The sequence below is a fragment of the Mustelus asterias genome, chromosome 20, assembly GCF_964213995.1.
Source record: "Mustelus asterias chromosome 20, sMusAst1.hap1.1, whole genome shotgun sequence".
NCBI classification, from domain to species: domain Eukaryota; kingdom Metazoa; phylum Chordata; class Chondrichthyes; order Carcharhiniformes; family Triakidae; genus Mustelus; species Mustelus asterias.
The window spans coordinates 43,560,940-43,585,639 of NC_135820.1; the positions used below are offsets into that span (position 1 = coordinate 43,560,940).

General features: G+C 43.9%; 1 protein-coding gene across 3 annotated transcripts in view; it reads left to right on the plus strand.

Moving 5' to 3' along the window:
- LOC144508496 (rho family-interacting cell polarization regulator 2-like) overlaps positions 1-24,700 on the plus strand; it is a 246,089-nt gene that overhangs the window by 99,209 nt on the left and 122,180 nt on the right. For all 3 annotated transcript variants that reach the window (XM_078236465.1, XM_078236466.1, XM_078236467.1), the window contains exons 4-7: positions 2,941-3,019; positions 9,204-9,227; positions 10,932-10,985; positions 20,012-20,161. In XM_078236465.1, the coding sequence (XP_078092591.1) occupies positions 2,941-3,019; positions 9,204-9,227; positions 10,932-10,985; positions 20,012-20,161 (307 nt within the window). The remainder of the gene's footprint in view (positions 1-2,940; positions 3,020-9,203; positions 9,228-10,931; positions 10,986-20,011; positions 20,162-24,700) is intronic.

The following is a 24,700-nucleotide window of genomic DNA, read 5'->3' on the forward strand; positions in this document are numbered from 1 at the left end:
CGGTCCATCTTTATACCCTTTACACAATAGATGGACCGGACATCTAGCCATTATCACATTGTTGCAATCAAGTAGGTGATCGATCGTTCAACACATCGTTATAGACAAATACAGACAGATACAGACATAATCATGTTAACATCGCATTGTTCTATGAATGGATACATTTCCTACGTCAGTGACTATCAATGACTTTAGTTTCGGTCTATTCATACAGTAGTTTACAGTAATTGGTTTTCCTGCAGTTATGTATTCCAGATCCCACCTGTAGTTAATCTCATTATCTATCCCTATTGTCCTTATCTTTAAGCCTTGGCTGGCTTCCTGTAAGACTTGATTCCTGCATGTTTAACTTTGGATAGCTGTCTGTCCTTTATGTTTTAATTTCAGGTGGCTGTTTGTACTGAAAGTCAGTGTCTGTTTAATGTCTCTTTCCCAGGTGACTGTTTGTGTGCCAGGCCATCATCCTATGTGTACCCATCTGTATATTTTTCCTCCTTCAGCCCCAAGTCATTGTAGTATCAGTCTCGCATAGAGATGTGGCAAATATGAGCTAACATATCCTGAGACAAACAAAAATGCCTGCAGCACTGTCTTTCACTCGCCTCCATGTATAAGCTGTGTCTTCTGTAGATCCTTGGTCACATCAAACATTTTTGTGGATATGGTCCCTCCTCATTGGCATCTAGATCTTCCTGAGGTCTCGTTGGCTCTTGTTCCTCAGAACAACAGTCATCCTTGAGCTGTGCCAATTGGCAGTGGGCCCTTCTTCTGCTTGATCTAATCAAAGCCTTCAAGGAAGAAGTGTTGTGTGCAACCTGCATCATCCACTCCACTTTGTATCTGTGAATGGATACAATTGAACAATGAATGGTTGTTCCCGCGGAATGCAATTTCCACTCCATGACTTTCCCTTAGTCTCCTTCTCCATCCCCTCCAATAACACTCAGCACCCCTTCACTTGACATCACCACAGTCTCACTCTCCTACCCTACTGGCTGCCACTGCCCCCTTTAACTGTCACCATCCCTTCCTACCATTGGTACCATCAGTATGTCCCCCAGGAATCCTCCATTGAGTCCACTGACCTGTCCCTCTGAACTCCTTTCCCCTCTGAATGAAGATGATTGAGAAGCTCGGAGATCACATCACCAACTTGAAGAGACTGGGAGCCCCTGAGAATGGCATGGGACAGTACCAGTTTGACAGGCCCGCCCTGAAATAACTGATTGGGAATGAAGTTTGATACAATACTGACTTGTGCTCCATTTCCTGTTCTGAGCTGTTGCTGTATTTGGAAATAAAAATATTTATTGTTGACTGTGGTGATGTCAAGTGAAGGGATGCTGAGTGTTGTTGGAGGGGATACAGAAGGTGACTAAGGGAAAGTCATGGAGTGGAAATTGCATTCATCTCTTGTATATAGAGGAAGACCCTTCCGCGGAAATGACCATTCATTGTTCAATTGTATCCATTCACAGATACAAGGAGTGGAGAATGCAGACTGCAGTCAACACTTCTTCCTTGAAGGCTTTGATTAGATCAAGCAGAAGAAGGGCCCCTCATTTCCCGATGGCCATCCACACCTCCACAAGCCTAACCCTGGCCCACACTCTAGCATGACACTTCTCACCCTCCAACTCCATGCTAGTTCATGCATTGCAACACTCCAGCTGAATCTCTTTCCCGACCATCCCCACCCTCCCCCTCCCTTCTCTAGGCCTCCACACCTGTTCCACTTCTTCATTCCTCTGCTCCCCGTTTATTTCCCCCCTCCCCAGCACACACCATGACATCTCCCAGTATCTCCTGCAATGTTACGATCCGAAGCCTGTAAGAAGTGACTACTTAAAGATTCAGACCCGAGGAGAAGTTGCTGCTTAACGATCCTGACCCTGGGAGAAGTTGTTGCTTCACGATCCTGACCCTGGGAGAAGTTGCTGCTTGAAGTTCTGGACCCTGGCAGAAATTGCTGCTTGAATATCCAGACCCTGGGAGAAGTTGCTGCATTAAGATTTGGACCCTGTGAGAAGTGGCTATGTTGACAACATCCACCTCCTGGATGTTGCTGTGCATAGATGATCCATGTAGTTGATGCTCCATCTACCCATTGCTGCATTTGGTGTCCCAGGGTTTGGTCACTTGAGGCTTCCATGTTTTCCTAATTTTCTCAAACTTTCCCAGGCCTTCCGAAAATAAGTGCTGATATTTACATATCATGTCAGTCCAGACATGTTCTGGACTGGCATGATTTCCTGTAGGCAACACGGTTGATGGGGGCTGGGGGTGGAGCGGGGTGGAGGGGTAAGAAGGAAGGGGGGGGGGGGCGTTTGGTTCCTATCAAGCTTTCATCTGCATCCCATTAGCAGGATGCAAATTGGTTTCACGCTGGCCTCTGGCAGGAATTGCAACCCCAATGGTAAGTGGGAGTGGAAGATCCCATTGTTATTTTATACTGATGGGGAACCAATTTTTTTTTTAGCTCCTGACAAATTGAACCCCATCTGCCCTTAAACCCACTATGGGGGGGGGGGGGTCTGGAAAATTCCACCTTTGTTTCTGGAGCAGAATTCACAATTTTCTAATTTAGAAGTGAGAGCACCAAATCATAGCTGGCACTGCCCACTTTACCATGTAGATACTCCTCCCCTGATGTTTGTCAATCACTGGAAGTTCAACTCCAAAGGTGTGACTTAAGCCTTTTTTATATACAGCTTTAACTAGGTTTGGTTTGCTCAACTGCAAGTACAACCATCCGTTCCTGATGTGGTGTTTTGAGCTGGGGCAGATCACAGCTCTTATAGGAATCAAACGTCACTGGAAACCACCCAGATGGCAACAACTGCCCTCTAGCACAGAGAACAGAACTGTGAGGCAGAGTATTTTCCTAGGAAAATATTAGATTTTCGTGGATTGACAACTATCTTCCTTTTATTGCAGTGAATTTCTTGAAACTCATCAGAATGAATTGGATTTGCTAACCATGCAACAGAAAGACGTGAAAAGAAACTCCAGGCTGGTATGTAGATAAATAGCAAAATTATTGTTCATTTATTTGGAGTTATACAGGCCACTTTTGTTTGTATTATTCCATCATTTCTGAATACCTACTTTTTGAACTCTTGGTGGAATTTTAGAAAACTGATAGCACTAGAGCAGTATAAAATATGAGCTAAATATTCATGTGGGAGGTGGGAATTCAGAGATTGGACTATTTCCACTTCCCATTCCCACCTATGTCTTGGAACACCTGAAAGGTGGGATTTCTGTAGAGTAAAGGGTTAATATCAGAAGTAAAGTGCAATATATTATCCAGCTGAATGTTATGGAACTAGACCCATATGCAGCGCCAGACCCCAGCACCCAGGTGGATCTCGTGGCTTATGATGCTGATGTAATAATTGTAGATTGAATGATCACATGAGAACGTGATGGCATGGCTACAAAAAGCTCACGTGGCAGCAACGTGGGTGTAATCCCCGGGAGTGTATTCAGAGCACAAGTGTTGAAGTAGCTGCTAAACTAAAGTAGGTGCTAAGCTACTGAATAAACCATTAATTGTTGGAAGTCCTTGCTGTCAACGATTCAGGACCCCACAACATTTACATGGTGTCAGAAGTTGACGGTATGGCACAAGGACTTCGCCACATCGACTCACTCATTCTTAATGAAAATATTGCAGATATTTGGGAAAAGTTTGAGGAGTGACATAGTTACTGTGATGCTGCATTGTTTGACGAGTCACAAAGAGTACAGGCTACACTCTGTTAAGCTTAGCAGGCTCTGAGGCATTGAAAATATTGACTCATTTGCTTTCCAGGCAGAGGAGGAAAAAGAGGACCCTACAAAGTTTGAGAATATCCGTTTCCCGGTTTAAAAAAAACATAACCCTAGATAGACATGCATTCAACTCAACTTACCAAAGAGTGGCTAAATCAATACAATCTTAGACGCCACCTTGAAAATATTGGCAAAGAAATGTGTGTTTGAAACGCTCACTGATGATCCAATCAGGGATTGGATGATGTGTGGAATTCATAGCAATTTAGTCCACAAGCAGCTGCTGTGAGAGAAAGATCTAACATTACAAACAGCCATTAGTACCTGTATGTTAAACATCCAATCAGAAAAAAGAAGCAGAGATTACAGGTGGGAAACAGAAATATTCACAGCACAGCACCCTGCTCCAACTGCAGTGGCCAGCACCCTCCAAACAGAATGGTTTATTTTACATATAGTAAAAGATGCAACAAATGTTGGAAATGGAATCACTTTGCGAAGTGCTGCAGATCAAAACCACGCAGCCCTCCTCTGCCATCAGTAACATGACAGCGGGAGAGTACTCCATGGATAGGAGCATTATTCAGGTGAATAAATTACAGTTCAGCCAAAGCAACAAAGCTACAGAGCCTTCAACAACACTCTATTGCAAAATTGTTGACATTGTCACAGAAAAGGGTGAGATCAACGTAATTGGCAACAACGCAAGACTAAAGATAAAGATTGACACTGGAGCAAAGTGCAACATATTATCCACCGGAATGTTATGGGAACTAGACCCATAATTAGCACTAGACCCCAGCACCCAGGCAGACCTCATGGCTTATGGTGGACAAACCATCCACACCAAAGGTGTAAGCACTGTCTAATGCACACGGGACAATTTCACATTTCATATAGTCGAACAGAATGCAAGGATACTACTAGGTCTTTGGGATGGCATTACATTGGGACTCATTCATCTTGGTCCAGAAGTACGTACGTCGCAATTTCAGGCTCCAGAAATGATAACATACAAAGCCCTTTGCAATTATGACATCATTGGTAAGCTACCAGTTGTATATCACGTGTGATTAGGTGACTCAGTACCACCAGCAGTCAGAGCTCCAAACGGAGTCCAGTAGCCATGAAGCAGAAAGTAGTCAATGAGCTGCATTGGATGACAGCACTAGGTGTCATAACTCCGATAGACAAAACCACAGAATGGTATTCAGTAATGGTGACCGCAGTAAAGAAAAATGGCATGGTCAGGATATCTATTGACCCAGTGCAACAAGGCGCTGCTCAGACCTCATCACTCTATAAAGACAGTGGAACACATGATGGCAGACATGCCAAATGCTAAGGTGTTCAGCATACAATAAATGGCAGAGTCATCAGGAGTATAGAAACACAGAGGGACCTAGGTGTGCAAGTCCACAAATCCTTGAAGGTGGCAACACAGGTGGAGAAGGTGGTGAAGAAGGCATATGGTATGCTTGCCTTTATAGGACGGGGTATAGAGTATAAAAGCTGGAGTTTGATGATGCAGCTGTATAGAACGCTGGTTAGGCCACATTTGGAGTACTGCGTCCAGTTCTGGCCGCCGCACTACCAGAAGGACGTGGAGGCGTTAGAGAGAGTGCAGAGAAGGTTTACCAGGATGTTGCCTGGTATGGAGGGTCTTAGCTATGAGGAAAGATTGGGTAGACTGGGGTTGTTCTCCCTGGAAAGACGGAGAATGAGGGGAGATCTAATAGAGGTGTACAAGATTATGAAGGGTATAGATAGGGTGAACAGTGGGAAGCTTTTTCCCAGGTCGGACGTGACGATCACGAGGGGTCACGGGCTCAAGGTGAGAGGGGCGAAGTATAACTCGGATATCAGAGGAACGTTTTTTACACAAAGGGTGGTGGGGGCCTGGAATGCGCTGCCAAGTAGGGTGGTGGAGGCAGGCACGCTGACATCATTTAAGACTTACCTGGATAGTCACATGAGCAGCCTGGGAATGGAGGAATACAAACGATTGGTCTAGTTGGACCAAGGAGCGGCACAGGCTTGGAGGGCCGAAGGGCCTGTTTCCTGTGCTGTACTGTTCTTTGTTCTTTGTTCATTCTCAGTGCAAAATGTGGATTCTGGCAAATCCATCGCGGTCTGCTGCATCATACACAACCTGGTGCTCCAGAGGGGGAGGCTCCTTCATTAGGCCAAGCCACATTCTCTGATGACAACCAGTCTTAGGACAACTCTGAGGACAAGAAGGAAGTCATCATAGAAATCATAGAAATCATAGAAACCCTACAGTGCAGAAGGAGGCCATTTGGCCCATCGAGTCCGCACCGACCACAATCCCACCCAGGCCCTACCCCCACATATTTACCCGCTAATCCCTCTAACCTACGCATCTCAGGGGCAATTTTAACCTGGCCAATCAACCTAACCCGCACATCTTTGGACTGTGGGAGGAAACCGGAGCACCCGGAGGAAACCCACGCAAACACGAGGAGAATGTGCAAACTCCACACAGACAGTGACCCGAGCCGGGAATCGAACCCGGGACCCTGGAGCTGTGAAGCAGCAGTGCTAACCACTGTGCTACCGTGCCGCCCCATCATTGGGCTTAGACCATGAATGGCTCCTCAGTTCAATCATTTGGCCTATCAGCTGCAAGAAGTAATGAGGATTTGAAGCAGAAAGTGCTAGAAATAGTCAGTTGATCTTTCAGCCTCTGTGGAAAGACAAACAGAGTTAAATGGCAGAATATGACTCTTTTTCCGAACTTATTATTCAAATGTTATTTAGTCTTAGACAAGAGTGCTGAATGAGACACTGCTGACATGAGTCTACAGCATGGAAAAAGCATTCTATCGCCTGTTGCTGCTCCACTGTTTCAGTGTCCCACCTCAAAACTGCTTTCTTCAAGGAGTGTTGTCACCAAGCATGGATCATGCATACTTGCCATGTTGTCTTTAAATGGATGGCAGGTGGCACAGTGGTTAGCAGTGCTGCCTTACAGTGCCAAGGACGTGGGTTCAATACCAGCCTTGGGTGACTGCCTATGTGGAATTTGTACATTGTCCCTGTGTCTCTGTGGGTTTCCTCCCACACTCCAAAGATGTGTGGTGTTAAACTGTCCCTTAGTGTCAGGGAGATAATCAGGGTAAATACGTGGGGTCACGGGAATAGGGCCTGGGTGGGATTGTTGACAGTGCAGCCTCAATGGCCAAATGGCCTCCTTCGGCACTGTAGGTATTCTATGATCCTCTATAACTTGTAGTTCACAGCCTAACCCTCTTCCACTGAATATACACACCATATTGAGTGTGGAGCCACCTTTCCCACTGCTAATTGAATGGTCTTCCCTCTGGGCAGCCACCCATTGGCAAATTCGCATTTGATTTGCCATGCACCTCCTGTTCCGCCTCCCTCACCCTGCCAGAAACCATTAAATCCAGTCCTTTAACGTCCTTTAACATTTATAGCATTGTGATACTGATGAGTCAAAGTTTTCAAATCCTTAAGATTTGCATTCCTCATTAATTTAAACAATATTAGTTTGGTGTGATTCATATTTCATTAAACAACTGTTTGGTGTTGCTGTTGATGGTGACATATATCTGGGGAATAAAAGTCACTCCATTGTATCTATTAAACTCTAGTCCATCATTTATCATTAAGTTCTGCTAGTTGTGATTCAGAAGTGCTTCAATAATGATGGTTTAGAATATTATTAATGCACTTGTTTCCTCCTCCAGAAACTAGGATGGAAATAAAGCACTTACTGTGTTTTTGTTCAAGAAACATCACAGCAATTTAATTTTGTAGTTCAGTATTTATTAATGGACTAGCATAAAATTTACTTGCAAGATCTTTTAACAGTTATTGCATATTGGATAACAAGTGTAATAAAATAATTTTTATGCAGATAAATTAACCTGCACACTACCAAAGGGTTATCAGTCCCCATAAAATATTCTTGTGACAAACTTGCTTGTAGTATTGTGGATAAAGAAAACACATTATTTTTGCCTATATCCAGCGCATGGATGACAAATATTATGAATGTCATCCATTATATTCAAGTTCCATCACAAACTCCATATCTTTGGCATTGACTCCAGCCCCCTCATTAGCCACTGTCTCGGGCAGAATCAGACTATTCATAACCTTGGCATTCTGCTTGACCCTGAGTTCCACCTCTATTACCAAACAGTCTACTTCTCTCTGTAATATTGACCAACTCTCCTATAGTACCCATATGGTATTGAAATCAACATCCATAAGACCAAAGACATAGGAGCAGAAGTAGGCCATTTGGCCCATCAAGTCTACTTTGCCATTCAATGAAAATTGGAAAGAAGGGGCCCTCATAGTGCTAAACCCCCAAACCCCCAGCTCTTGCTGTAGAAACACAACCCCCTACCCCCAACTCTGCTGAACCACCAGGAAACCCATTTTACGAATTTCCTCCTGCCATCTTCACCTGTAGCCTTGCTCCATCAATGATCCTAAGCCTAATGAGTGTTGTAACAGCAGCAGCGACTGCCTCCCCTGTGGAATTGCTGTTCAATAGAGATTCCAGCTTATTATTGGTCAGCTGCTCATGGTGGGCCGGACTTCCACACCCAGGGTTTTTGATCCTGGGGAAGGTCCCTCACGATCCTGCAAAGTGTCTGAGTGACACTCAATGTGATGGAGCTTCCCTGAAAAAGGTGACACGAAGACCCCGGCAACTCTCCAGCCAGCGGGCCTACCCTACTCCACACTGTCCACTACCTGCCCGACTCCAACTGTCTGAAATTCTGCCGGGGAGGGTGGGTGCGGTGGAGGGAGGCAACGTTGGACAGCCCACCCATCCTTGCCTTTAAGAGCCATTGAAAGGTCTTATCCTGCCCCTGCTACTTTACCTACACTTGCGGGGGGGTGGAGGGGTGGGCCTGCCATTAAAGAGGCTAAGCAACTTTAACTGTGCAGGCTAGTATTAGACCTTCTTTGCAGGTCACTTAGTCACATCAGAGGTACTCCTTCAACTCCAGGCTCCAGAGTAACCCCCAATCTAACTCTCAGCCTGGCCTCTTGAAACTGGCTCCCCAACCTTCCTTACATCCTTGCTGAGATCCACAAACTTGAACTTTGGTCCTTTGGTCACCACATCAATTTTCCTCATTTGATAGCAAATATTTTCCTCATAACTCTGTAATACTTTGGGATGTCTTTCCAAATAATTAGGTTTTCTAAATGCTCAGTACTGATGTTGGTATGGTGTTGTCAAGTCTTAGCTTAGCTATTGAACATATTACTTACACATTGCATCATTAGATTACATTATGGGAAGGGTGGGAAAAGATTGTAATAAATTTCTCTGGTTCATTGTGCTTGTGGCTTGCTTCTGTAGCGCTTTTGAAGAAGATAGAATACTAATATTTATATTCCTTATGTTCCAGGCTTTTTTATATGATCTAGATAAGGTAAGTGTGCATTCAATATATATGGGGAGGGATTTCCAATTTCTACCTGAATCGGTCACCAAGCTGGGGTATTGGCTGCTTAGCCTGCCCGAAGCTGGTGTCAAAATGTTTACACTATTTTCAGATTCTGGTTTCATTTGAAAGAATGCTGGCAAGCTGCAAGTGCCAAATGGTGGGTAATTGACCCGGTTCACCAAAAGCTATGTGTGAGGGGATTGAGCAAGGTCCTGCAGCAATCCACAATATTTTTGTGGAACCAGCAGGAACCATGCAACATCTCCTGGCCCAACAAAAATTCTACCCCACCCAAAAATATTTTGGGCCCTTTCTTGAGCATCAATCAATTGTTCACTGCCTGCAAATTTCAAAAAGAACATCCTTTTCATTCATAATGGCAGTCATGGTAAATCTCTGCTTGAGAATTACCTTTTACAAAGGAGCTTTCATATTGTTAAAGTCAAATCTATCATTGTAAGGAACCAGGTGCTGCAATATTGACTTCTTGCCTCTAGAAGCTGAGGGCGGTATTTAATGGAGGCAATAGGGGTCTCATCCACCAGCTGGAGAGCCAGCGAGAGTCCCACATTGCTTCTTTTAGGGAAGACCTACCATATTAAGTGCCAATCAGGCAATTAGTGGAACAGTAGTGGGCTATCTGAAGATCAAGGACCCTGAGGGTGGAAATCTTCCTGTAAAAAGCTACTGACAAATCAGAATCCACAGTTCTGTTGAATGTCAGTGCCACTGAGGAAGTGGTGACTGCTGCTGATATGACATCTGCCTGAGGGTTTGTATTGACGCTGGATGTCACACTAGAGGTGAGCAATGATGGGATAAGGGTCAAGGGGAGGATCAAAACAGAGGGATGGCTTTCAGCAGGCCCCCCCTTTCCCAATGCTCAGATCCTTGATCAAGCACTTTGTGCCTTTGAATGAAGGACATGCCCCCCCCTCCCCCCCCCAGCCAACCTGGAAGCCCGCAAACAAAAGCAATCCTGCACTGGTTTGCTTGTCATGCTTTCCACATGGTGATCCCTATCCCTCTACCAGCTGCTGAGTTACTACCAGTGACAAGAGGAGGAGCCCTAAAGTGCGCATTAATCATCTACTTAAAGGCCTCAATGGTGCCTGGATGAGAAGGCTGTCCACAGGCCTTCATGCCACAAACTTAATTGGGGTGGAGGTGAGAAGATGGCAAGATCCCCAAACTCCGCCTGATCAAATGGCCCCAGCCACCAAACATACCACAGGGGTAGTCATTCAATTCCTTCCCATGTATTGACTAAAGTCCTAAATTTTCCTGAGCATTAGTTCGTTTACCCCTTGCCTGAAAATTGCTAATGGATCTTACAAATCACATGGGACCCTGATTTATTTATGTAACAGCCTCCTGCCCATAAATGGTGGGTGAGTTGCTTTCCAATTTAGAAGCCCACCTGGAAATTACATCAAGGGAGCCCAATGTCAGTGAGCTGACGGCCAGGCTGTCTCCCTGGTCTATCATTTTCAACTCTATGGAGTTTGTTTTATGAACACTTTTGCAAATAATAGACAGAAAAAGGCAAAAAGCAGCTGGAAAGCAGTTTAAATTCTTAGTGGGATTTTTGAGGGCAGAACTATAACACAAAGATTGGGAGACTATTTGTATCAGTATAGAATCAGCATTAGTTACTTTTGGTCACTCATCAATATTATCCTTTTTCAGCAAATTAGGACCACTGAGAGATACATCAGGAAACTGGAGTTTCACATCAGCAGGGTAAGAATTTGCAGCTCACAAATAACAAAATCATTGTTTGTTTTTTGATTAAAAGGGTACAATTCAAGTGGCTTCAGATGGTTCATAAAAGCAGTGTCTTGGATGACCCAGCTGGCTTTCTCCTAACTGCTGCTTCACATGAGTTTTTCAGTGAAATATAATGTATTAAGGGCAATAGGTTTAACTTCATAAGTTATAAAAGTCACTCGAGTTCATTGAATTAAGTGCAGATTTTTGAAATGTGGGAAAGAAATAAAACTTTTGTTGTACAAGCACTTGGAAAGCAGTCACAAATGCATTTGGAAAGCAGTACAAATGCATTTTTTTTACATCACACCATATAACCTTTGCTCTATTGGCCACATAATAAATCTAAAATCTGTGACATTTTTTACTACCCTGTTTAAAAACACAGCACCATGACACGTTGAAATGTTTTGCTGGACTGATTTTCCTTAATATCCAGGAACAGCCTGTTCTGTCACACAATTACCATGGAAACCATGGCAGCAAGTTATAACATGACCTTTACAATGGAGTTTTCATATTATTAAAGTTAAATCCATTATGGCTTAAAGGCTAAGTGCTGCATTATTGACTTCTTGCCTCTGGAAGTTGAGTTTCTATATCAGTCTCAAATTTTCTCAGCAGTTTATGTGATTATTTCAGAACAGAACTTTCTGACTGTGCTGTTCAAATTCTCCACACCTATAACATGGATGCCTTCTGAAATGGCCTTGCAAACCAACTGGTGTAAAAACAATCACTACAAGAGGGTGAAGCACTATCTTCTCAGGAAAACTAGAGATGGACAATACATTTAGCATCACCTATGTTTAGAGTGCAACAAGAAAAAAATCAATTTAATATCTTAACAAATGATTACATTTAGCAGTTTCTGATGGTTAGAGATTTCCAGGAACAATTATCATAAGAACATGAGAAAAAAGAGCAAGAGAAGATGATACAGCCCATCAAGATTGATCTGTCATTCATTGTTGATCTTGGGCTTCAATTCCACTTCCCACCCACTCCCCAGATCTCTTGATTTCCTGAGACCAAACATTTGTCTACCTAAGACTTAAATATATTCAATGATGCTGCGTCCACCAACTCTCTGGTTCATTGGTAGAGAATACCAATGAATCACAGCCCTTTGAGCGAAGAAGTATCATCTCATCTCAGTCCTAAATGATCAGCCCTTTATCCTGAAAATGTGCCCCCTTTGTTGTAGATTGTCCAGCAAGGAGAATTGACATCTGAGTATCTACCCTGTTGACCCCCTTAATAGTTTTGAATGTTTCAATCAGATCACCTTATTATTCTAAACGCCAGAGAATATAAACCCAATTTACTTAGCCTCTCATCATAGGACAACCCTATGATGAGAGGCTAAGTATCCCAGTGACCAATCTAGTGAACCTTTGCCGTACATCCTCCAATGCACTTTGTATAAAACACTTTTAATGCTTTTGTCAACTGATGCTGTGGACAAAGAAACTCAAACTCTCGAATTATTGTACAACAAATCCCCTTTATTGTTACCATAAAATTACAGCAGGCATCAAACTTTGTTATTCACACAGTAACTAACCTCTGACTTACTTTGTCACACACAAAGTAACTAATCTTTGACCTACTCCATTTTACACACAAGTTTTCAAAAGATATCAGAACTTCACAAAAAATCCAAACTCACAACAGAGATACTACCCATGGCGAGGCGAATTGATCAGATTCCCTGCTGATGGGTTTTGTTCCGATGTCTCCAAGTCCCAGACTCGGGATCTTGCTGCTTCTTGTACAGTTGTTGATCCCCGGGTGCTGCTGCCATTGTCTCTGTGCCTGTTCTCCTTATTGAGACCCTGCTGGTACTGATTATACTTCCAGTCATGTACTCACAGCACAGGCACTAATCAGCCAGTCTTTTTGGTCACGAATAATGAAAGTCGTGCCTCTGTCAGGGGGTTGTAATTCTCTTAGAGACCTGTGTTCCATCACTGTCAGTTCATAGAATCGTAGAGTCATAGAATCCCACAGTGCAGAAGTAGGCCATTCAGCCCATCGCGCCTGCACCAACCACAATCCCACCCAGGCCCCACCCCCACAACTCAAAGTATTTACCCTAGCTAGTCCCCGTGACACCAAGGGGCAATTTAGCATGGCCAATCCACCTAACCCACACATCTTTGGACTGTGGGAGGAAACCGGAGCACCCAGAGGAAACCCATGCAGACACGGGGAGAATGTGCAAACTCCACACAGACAGTGACCCAAGCTGGGAATCGAACCCGGGTCCCTGGCAGCAGTGTTCAAGGCATGGTAACAGTCACTGCCCAATCAATTCCCATGTTTGTTCCATAGCTGCACATCCTGTTCTTTGCTGCTCTCACAGCCCTTAGCTTGATACAGAGTTAGCCCTTTCAACCATCAAGTTTTGCTGGTGTCCTCACTTTGCTGGTGTCTTTATGAATCCCCATCAGACTGCAGTATATTGTCACAAACCCAGCTGATGTTATCTGTGAGTATGTCCCAACTTGGAAACACTGGTTTGTGGTTGTGTATAATTTTGTTCACAGGAATAGTGTAAAGAGCCACATGCAATACCCAGTGAGAACAGTAACCAGCCCAGCCCTAATATAACAATTATTAAAGGCTATTACAATAAAGAAAAGACATACATATGAACAAGACTATAATAATCTAAGACAGTTACCTACAAGATTAAAGTTTAAATTTTATTTATTAGTGTCACAAGTGGGCTTACATTAACACTGCAATGAAATTACTGTGAAAATCCCCTAACTGCCACACTCTTGTACCTGTTCGGGTACACTGAAGGAGAATTTAGCATGGCCAATGCACCTAACCAACACGTCTTTCAGACTGTGGGAGGAAACTGGAGTACCTGAAGGAAACCCATGCAGACAAGGGGAGAACATGCAAACTCCACACAGTCAGTGACCCAAGCCGGGAATTGAACCCGGGTCCCTGGAGCTGTGAGGCAGCAGTGCTAACCATTGTGCCACCATGACGACTAAACTCACCCACACAGTTTAAGTAGGAATGACCCTTCTGATCGAAAGTACATTTAGAAGGTCTGAACTCTTTCAGGACACCTTCTTCCCTAACAACATCCAATCCAAGATCTGTTAATAAAGACCAGCTTATGGTTACCACACTGTATACAATTGAGTAGTTATTCTAGGGAATGTCTCTGTGGTTCAGTGATGGGTTTTAACTGCCTGTACGAGGGTTTCCTGCACTAGAACTGGCTTATAGGCTGCTGGATGGAATCTGCCTCTCAGGCTGCTGAATGGAATCTGTTCCCTTCTTTCACGAAAAGGTTGCCAGTTAAATCATTGTTTCCCTTTGAAGATTCTCTCTGTGTATTTGGCTGTCTATCCCCTCGGCTTCTGTTGGTTCTAAAAAAATAACATATATATGTCTTCCCTGAATGGTGCAATCACCTACCCAAACTGTTTCCTATTAGCAGGATGATGTATTTATTTTGGTCAGTCTACAACTGCTAATCTCATTATCGGGATTCACATCCTGTGAAAATATCTTTGGAAATGTTGGTGGCTTTGAACCTGCTGGCGCATTCATGACAGTATACTGACTATATAAATACGCTATGGCTAAAGGTTAACCTGAAGGTATAATATAATTTCCGTATTCTGCTGCTGCCTAAATAGTTTTTTTATCTTCAGTCACCACTCTTCCCAAATAATAATCTTATTCATTAGAACAAAAATCATAGGTCAATATAGGTATAACAACTCGAGGTTACTCAGTATGGCAAGTATAAAACAAAAAGATTTATTCAATGAGAAGAAACTATTTACAACTAAAGGATTTGCAACACGACAACACAAGTCTGCTCCCAACAACTCCCCAACTTGCTCTGCTGACTTCCAGCCCCAGAGATGTGCACCCATGCTTCTGATTGGCCGAGGTTTCTGGCTAGGTCACATGGCCTGCGAAGAATCACCTCTTGAAGGGACCATGCTACCACATTTCTTCCCCCCCCCCCCAAACTCCTTGAGCTATACCTAAGATAAAACAGCAGAGAAGAACAGTTACACATTTAGGTATACAGAAACAAAATTACAATGGGGACACTGGGGGTGAAAGGGAGGGCTAGTTCATAATGTCAGTCTGTCCGGAGTGTTCCAGACCCTGGCATATTCCACAATTCTGCCAGGGGCCCCTCAGCTGTCAAAAACACAGGATGCTAGACTGTTGCTGGGCCCTTCTTCTGCCTTGGCCACTGAAGCCAACTCCAACTTAGTCCAACTCCAAGCATCGAAACCTCAAGTTCAGAAGCAGGTATGTAGAGGACCACTTGTTTGTCTCCCAGACCTACACCCACCTTCATTGACAAGTAGTCGATACGCTTTTTAACTCAACTATCCTGTGCCTCCACCACATATGAGACATGTTCCGTCTTCTCCACAGTCTTCCCTGGCACCAATCCGCCACCAAAATTCCTTGCTAAAACAAGGTCGTCAACATTAAATGATCTTTCCCCTATGTGAGAGTCATGGTACTCTTTCAGAGAGGCTTGATTTGGTTTGATTTATTGTCACATGTATTAGTATACAGTGAAAAGCATTGTTTCTTGCATGCTATACAGACAAAGCATACCATGCATAGAGAAGGAAAGGAGAGGGTGCAGAATGTAGTATTACAGTCATAGCTAGGGTGCAGAGAAAGATCAACTTAGTATGAGGTCCATTCAAAAGTCTGATAGCAGCTTGATGATGCTCAGGTGTACCAACCTCTTCAGTTCAACCTCTACTTTCTGGTGTGACGTATAGAGCACTGGGCGAGCTCGGAAAAACCTAGGTGTGGCCTCTTAGTTTAGGTAAATTTTAGCTTTAACCCTTTTTATCAATCCAATTCTCTCTGGAATACCTCTTGTTATTTGCATAGGGGCTCATGGAATCACTCCATCCAGGATGGTAAATATTTCCAGCCAGTTCAGTTTATTTGTTTCAACCAGTCCCGTCTCATGAGATGGGGTCTCTGTCCTTCAATCACTATGATGGGTAGCTGAGCGGACTTGTTCCTGTAGGATGCAGGTACGGGCGTTGTCCCCTCTATTTTTAGTGTCTCTCCAGAGTATGTTGCCAGAGTAGCCTTAGAATGGCTAAGACTTGAGGGTTGCAATCCTTACTGGGGATGTCTGTACATGTTTTCTCCTATGACAGTGGCCACAGCACCAGTGTCGACTTCCATTTTCACGGAGCATCCATTGACCATTAAAACAATCTCTATGGGAGGTATCTTGCTAAGCTGCACATTATTGAATGTGTAAACCTCAGATACCTCCTTTTGGTTACTCCACCAGCTTATTCACAGGGTTTGTTTTTATCATTTTTTTTCCTGGAGCTTTCTGTGCAGCCTGCTTCGCGCTACATCTAGCTGACAGGTGACCCTTCTTTCTGCATCTGTAACAGATAAAATTCTTGCTCCGGCATGTCTCTTGAGAGTGGTCTCCCTCACACCGAAATCATGCTTCAGACCCTCACAGAAAGTCATAGAGTCGTACAGCGCAGAAAAAACCCTTTGGCCCGAATCTGCACTGACAATAACTACCACTAAAGTCATGCTAATCCTATTTTCCACCACTTGTCCCATATCCTTGAATGTTATGATATTTCAAGTGGTCATCCAAATATTTTTTAAAGATTGTGAGGTTTCCGGTCTCCACTACCTTCCCAGGCTTTGCATTCCAGATTCTCACCATCCTCTGAGTGAAATTTTCTTTTTCTCAAATCCCCTCTGAAACTCCTGCCCTTCATCCTAAAACTATGCCCCCTCGTAGTTGACCCCTCAGCCAAAAGGAGCCGCTGCTTCCTATTCATTCTATCCATACTCCTCATAATCTTATACACCTAAATCATATCCCTCCTCAACCTTCTCTGCTCTAAAGAAAACAACCCAAGCCTATCAAGTTTCTCCTTATAGTTCAAATGCTCCATCACAGGCAACATTCTGCTGACTCTTCTCTGTACCCCCACTTATGCAATCATATCCTTCCTACAGTGAGGTGACCAGAACTGTGCACAGTACTCCAGCTGTGGCCTCCTGTTGGAGGGGGGCGGGGGGAGGGGGGTGGGGGGGAGGTGGGGGGACGGGGGAGGTGGGGGGGGTCGTGAGGAAGATGTCTGGTGGGGAGGTCTGCCTCCCATGGGGGGTGGATTTTCCCAGGGTGGATCTGCGGGTAGGCGGGGGGGATCGTCACTGCTGGTGGGGATGGGGGGGACTGAAAATTGGGGCGCACTTGGATGGAGGGGGAGGGGGGTGTGGTCGGGGTTGGCCTGGAAATGATCGTGGGGGCCGCAATCAGGCTGTGGGGGGATGATGGGGCATCACTGTGGGGGACCTGGGCTGGCCAGCAGAGCTTTTAATTATGTTCACAATTGTGACCTCTGCATTGCAGTGTGGGAGATTCTTGTGTAAAGTCCCACTGAAAAAACAATCATCATTTACATCGGTTTTCCCTTGAATTCAGCGCTTAGAACTTTTTTGGGAGAATCCTTATTGCAGCAATTGACCTCTTAATTCATAGTGCTACACCACCTTCCTTTTTGCACCCTCCTCTGTCTTGCCTAACGATCCTAAATCCTGGAATATTGAATTACCAGTCTTGCCCTTCCCTCCACCAGGTTTCTTTGATGGTAACAATATCACATTTCCATGTGTCAATCCATGTCCTCAACTCATCAGTCTTACCTATTACACTCCTAGCATTAAAGACCATCCAGCCTTGCTAACTCTCTTGACACTCAACATAGCTGAACGCACTCTGACATGCTTCCTTTCCTGTAACATAATGTGTTTCTGTCCCCTCTCCCAGCCAAACTAGTTTAAACTCTTTCCAATAGCACTAGCAAACCTACCTGCAAGGATGTTGGCCCCAATGGGATTCAGGTGCAGACTGTCCCATTTGTACCTTCTTGTGATACTATGAGAGGCGAGAAACTGGCCATGAAGCTGGCTTTTCGCTTCGCTCACTTTCTAACCGGCTGGCCACATCAATTGACCGGTGGAATGAGCCAGTTAGATCGCTCCCATAATCTCTGGATAACTCCTTGTACCACGTGCGAGCGAGCATAGAAATAGGACAGATGAATGTGTGGCTCAAGAGTTGGTGCAGGAGGGAAGGTTTTAGATTTCTGGATCACTGGGACTGTTTCTGGGAAAGGTACAGTCTGCACCTGAATCACATTGGGGCCAACATCCTTGCAGGTAGGTTTGCTAGTGCTGTTGGGAAGAGTTTAAAGTAGTTTGGCAGGGAGAGGGGACAGAGACATGTTATGTTATAGGAAAGGAAGCATGTCAGAATGAGTTCAGCTATGTTGAGGTGTGAATCATACTTTGCCTCATTTTTTTCACAAAGTGGCATAAGATCGTGTCTGAGAGTTCGCCCAAAAATGGGCACAATTCTCTCCCGTTTTCATGCTCGTTTGGCACTTACCTGCCCCCTACAACTATAGAAATCCTGCTTTTCAATCAATTGCCAAGCTCCCTGAATTCTCGATGCAAGACCTCATTCTTCAGTTTATCTATATCATTCATTTCAACGTGTACCATGACCTCTAACTCATCACCCACCCCTTTCAGGATGCCCTGCAACAGTTCGATCACATCTCTGAGCCTGGCATGAGGGTGGCAACACACCATCCTGGAGTCACATCTTCGGCCACAGAAACGCCTAAATGATCTCCTGACTAATGAATCCTCTATCACTATTGTTCTTCCATTCTTCTTCTTCCTCCCCCCCTCCCCCCTGTGCAGTAAAGTCGCTTGTGTACCAAAAATCTATTATTTATTGAGAGAGGTATTATTTATTATCTGTATCTAGATTTGTTCTGGTCTAAGATGTAAATTTTATATTTAAGATATGTCAGGCGAGGATAGCCGATGGAATGTATTGCTTGTCACGTGGGGGTTCTTGGATGCTGCCAGTGTCCTAGATCGCCACATGTTCAGGAAGTGTTACCAGCTGCAAGAACTGGAGCCCTGGGTTTTGGACCTTGAGCAGCGACTGGAGACACTGTGACACATCCGCAAGGCTGAGTTACATGGATAGCACATTTAGAGAGGTGGTCACACCTTAGCTCAAGGGACTAGAGGAAAGAAGGGAAGCTTGGCTCTGTCTGCGCTCCTATGAGGTACCAGTGCCCTTATCAGCTTCCACAATAGAATACCGATTTGTGAGCGGGAGTCCAGGGGATTCCTGCACAACCTGCCTATTCTTTCTGGACTGCTGGGTTGACAGCCATTCCCTAAATACTGAGGCTATAAGAGCAGGTCAGAGGCTGGGGAATTCTGTGGCAACTCACCTCCTGAGTCCCCAAAGCCTCGCCACCTTTTACAAGGCATAAGTCAGGAGTGTGATGGAGTACTCTCCACTTGTCTGGATGAGTGTAGCAACAACACATGAGAATCCTGACACCATCGTGGACAGATTGACACCCCTTTCACCATCTTAAATATTTATTCCCTCCACCACCGGTTCACTCCAGCAACTTGACAAACCTACTTTGGCAGCACCTTCCTCTACCTCCATGAAGAACAAGGGGATCTAAGGTAGGGGAACACCACCACCTCTGTAAGTTCCCAATCAAGTCACATGGTATCCTGAATTGCCACTTCTTCACTGTCACTGGGTCAAAATCTTAGAATCCTTAACAGCACAATGGTTGAATCTACACCACATGGATTTCAATGGTTCAAGAAGGCAGCTTTTTCTCAAGGGCGGTTAGGAATGGGCAATAAATGGTGGCCTTGTTCATCATATCCATATCCTGTGAATAAATAAAATGACGGGCTGAATGGCTTCCATGCTGTATGATTCTATTATTATACTTTACATTTTGTAAATGGAGAAATAGCTTAAGCTTTGTAGAAATATTAATTGCCATGGAAAGATTGGGTCTTTACAAAGTTTCACTTACAGCAATGTGCATTTAAACCCTCCAATCTTATTGTTGTAATTAATTATCATCCAGATAGAAGAACTATATGAATCCTATTTCATCCAATGGCGGCTACGCAATGGTGCAAACAACATGAAGCAAGCTTACTCTGTGTCTCCTTCCACCAAAGGATCACGGGAAACATTGATAGAGATTAACAGAAACTACAGGGAATGTACAGAGGTATTCCATCTTTTTACTTTAAGCACTTTGAATTTATTTGATAGCTCCGAACATAGTAAAATAGGCTCTGATTTATCAATTTTTTAAACAGGTTATAACTAGGCTAAATTTTGGGCATATAAATTAATCTTTTTTTTTGCAACTTAATCGCCGGAAGTTTATTGCCCAGCCTGCCACGTAATTGGAGCAAGCGAGGGGCGGACAATGGAAATGTCCGTTTTCCTCGGGTGGGATTTTCCGGTCTCACTTGAGCGAGGCCGTAAAATCCCACCTGTTGTCTTTTCTAATTCATATGAACATATAAAAACATATGAACATATGAATTAGGACCTCTCGGCCCCTTGAGCCTGCTTCATCATTCAATAAATTCATGGCTAAATTGCTTGTAACCTCAACTCCACATTCCCCCAATAACCTTTCACCTCCTTGCTTAAGAAGAAGCTACCTCCTTGCTTAAGAAGAAGCTATCTACCTCCGCCTTAAAATATTCAAAGATTGCTTCCACTGCCTTTTGAGGAAGAGCTCCAAAGGCTCACAACCATCTCAGAGAAAAGAGTTCTTCTCATCTCTGCCCTAAATGGGCGACCCCTTATTTTTAAACAGTGGTCCCTAGTATTAGATTCTACCACAAGAGGAAACATCCTCTCCATGTCGACTCTGTCAAAACTCCTCAGGGTCTTATGTTTCAATCAAGTCGCCTCTTCTAAACTCTTGGGATACAAGCCTAGCCTATCCAACCTTTCCTCATGAGACAATCAGCCCAATCCAAGTATGAGTTCAGAAAACCTTCTCTGAACTGCTTCCAACTCATTTACATCTTTTCTTAAATAAGGAAATCAATACTGTACACAGTAATCTAGGAGTGTTCTCACCAAAGCCCTGTATAACTGAAGCACAACCTCCCTACTTTTGTATGGAATTCCTCTCATTATAAATGATAACATTCTATTCGCTTTCCTAATTACAAAGGACAAAGAAAATTACAACACAGGAACAGGCTCTTTGGCCCTCCAAGCCTGCACCGACCATGCTGCCCAATTGAACTAAAGCCCCCTACCCTTCCGGGGACCATATCCCTCTATTCCCATCCTATTCATGTATTTGTCCAGATGCTCCTTAAAATTCACTATTGTATCTGCTTCCACTACCACCCCCAGCAGCGAGTTCCAGGCACCCTCCACCCTCTGAGTAAAAAAACTTGCCTCACACATCTCCTTTAAACCTTGCCAGTCACACTTTAAACCTATGCTCCCTAGTAATTGACTCTTCCACCCTGGGAAAAAGCTTCTGACTATCCACTCTGTCCATGCCCCTCATAATCTTGTAGTCTTCTATCAGGTCGCCCCTCAACCTCCGTCGTTCCAGTGAGGACAAACCAAGTTTCTCCATCTTCTCCTCATGGCTAATGCCCTCCATACCAGGCAACATCCTGGTAAATCTTTTCTGTACCCTCTCCAAAGCATCCATATCTTTCTGGTAGTGTGGCAACCAGAATTGAACATTATATTCCAAGTGCGGCCTAACTAAGGTTCTATAAAGCTGCAACTTGACTTTCCAATTTTTAAATTCAGTGCCGCAGCCGAGGAAGGCAAGCATGCTGAACGCCTTCTCGACTACCTTCTGTGCCTGTGTTGCCACTTTCAGTGACCAGGATTCTGCCATTTATTGTATATTTCCTATCTGCATTAGACCTTCCAAAATGCATTAACTCACATTTGTCCAGATTAAACTCCATCTGCCACCTCTCTGCCCAACTCTCTAAGTGATCTATATCCTGCTGTATCCTCTGATGGTCCTCATCACTGTCCGCAAATCCACCAACCTTTGTGTCATCCGCAAACTTACTAATCAAACCAGTTACATTTTCCTCCAAATCATTTATATATATATATACATATTACAAACAGCAAAGGTCCCAGCACTGATCCCTGAGTAATGCCACTTGTCACAGCCCTCCATTCAGAAATGCACCCTTCCACTGGTACTTTCTGTCTTCTATGACCGAGCCAGTTCTGTATCCACCTTGCGAGCTCACCTCTGATCCCATGCGACTTCACCTTCTGCACCAGTCTGCCATGAGGGACCTTGTCAAAGGCCTTACTGAAGTCCATGTAAACAACATCCACTGCCCTACCCTCATCAATCATCTTCATCACTTCCTCTCAAAATCGATCAAGTTAGTGAGACACGACCTCCCCTTCACAAAACCATGTTGCCTCTCACTAATACATCCACTTATTTCCAAGTGGGAGTAAATCCTGTCTCGAAGAATCCTCTCGAATAATTACCCTACCACTGACGTAAGGCTCACGGGCCTGTAATTACCTGGATTATTCTTGCTACCCTTTTTAAGCAAAGGAACAACATTGGCTATTCTCCAATCCTCTGGGACCTCCCCTGTAGCCAGTGAGGATACAAAGATTTCTCTCAAGGCCCCAGCAATTTCCTCCCTTGCCTCTTTCAGTATTTTGGGGTATATCCCATCAGGCCCTGGGGACTTGTCTACCTTAATGTTTCGCAAGAACCCCAATACCACCTCCTTTTGATCTCAACATGACTCAAACTATCTACACACCCTTTCCCAGATTCATCATCCACCAAGTCTTTCTCTTTGGTGAATACTGACGCAAAGTACTCATTTATTACCTCACCCATTTCCTCTGGCTCCATGCATAGATTCCCTCCCCTGCCCTTGAGTGGGCCAACCCTCTTGCTCTTTATATATGTATAAAAAGTCTTGGGATTTTCCTTAATCCTGCTGGCCAATGACTTTTCGTGACCCCTTTTAGCCCTCCTTACTCCTTGCTTAAGTTTCTTTCTACTTTCCTTGTATTCCACACTTGCTTCATGTGTTCCCAATTACCTGCTGTACTTGCATCTGGGCCTTTTTTGATTCATGAACTCAGAGCTCTACAATTTCTTACCATTAGATAATATGCTTTTTATACTTTTCCTGCCAAAATGGACAATGTTGCATTTTCCCATCTTATACTCCATTTGCCCCCTCACTTAAACTTTCTATATCCCTTTGTAGTATCCTTATGCCCTCTTTACATCTTATAATCCTATCTATCTTTGCATCATTAACAACTTTAGCAACTATATCTTCAGTCCCTTTATCCAAGTCATTTATATAAATTGTAAAATGTTGATGTAATAAATTGAAGGCAACTCAATGTGACTCAAAGTATGAAAGGGCTCATTGCCAATAATAAATTATTATGTACAAACAAGGGTCTGACAGAACCAACAATTCTCCACTCCTCCCTGGCTACAACTGAGGATCCTCCATGACCTGAGATACACCCCTATGCACACATTGACACTCCATAGGGTCTGGCCTGATCATGTTGGGGACCAGTCATCTCAGCATGAAGGCATCTCTGCAGGAGTCCTTCATGGCTATAACCTAAGTCCAAACATCTTCAGCTGCTTCATCATTGACCTCCCTCCAATTTAAGGTCAGAAGAGGGGATGTTCACTGATCATTACACAGTTTTTAGTTCCATTCACAAATCCTCAGATAATGAACCAATCTAACTATTTCCCATTGACATTCGACAGCATTATCATTGCTCAGTCCCCAACCATCAAGATCCTGGAGATTACCATTGACCAGAAACTGAAATTGATTAGCCATACAAATACTTGACTACAAGGGCAGTCAGAGGCAGATAATTCTACAGTGAAAATGTCAACTCCTAACTCCCAAAATCCTGTCCACACCTACAAGATGAATGTGATGGAATGCTTCCCACCTGCCTGGATGATTGTAGCTCCAAAGACACTTAAAAAGCTGGACACCATGCAGGAGAAAACAGCTAGCTTGACTGGCACCCCATCTACCACCTTAAGCATTCACTCCATCCATCACCAATGCACAATGGCTGTAGTGCGTACCATCGACAAGTTGCACAGCAGCAACTCCCCAAGATTCCTTTGACAGCACAGCACATTCCAAACTCACAGTCTTTCCAATCTAGACAAACAAGGGAAATAGATGCATTGGACAACCACCTGCAAGTTTCCTTCCATGCATTAACCTGACTTGGAAGTATTGCATCATTCTTTCACTGTTGCTGACTCAAAATCCTGTAACTCCTGTAGCAGGACATTTGCCATCCCTCATGTGTGCTTTTGCCAAAGGCAGATTTTTGGCTCATTGTCTGTTGGTGCTTCATCCTGAGCCATATTCTTGGCAGATTTTTGCCAGTCATGGTTTGCCATCACCTTCCACTCTGAGGGGCAGGGCAATGAGGCAGGTCCCAAGTCTACCTCAGTTGGAATTAGATTGCAATGCATATTGTTAGCATCATTCTAAACCATATACTAGCTATCCAGCCAACTGAGCTAACCATTCTCCAGCAGGACTTTTAGAAAACCATAATAACATCAAGAAGTGACAACATGGTTTCATGAAAGGAAAATTATATTTGACAAATCTATTATAATTATTTGAAGATATAACCGACAGGAGAAAGGAGAACCAGTAGATGTAATGTATTTGGATTTCAAAAAGGCATTGGATAAGGTACAACA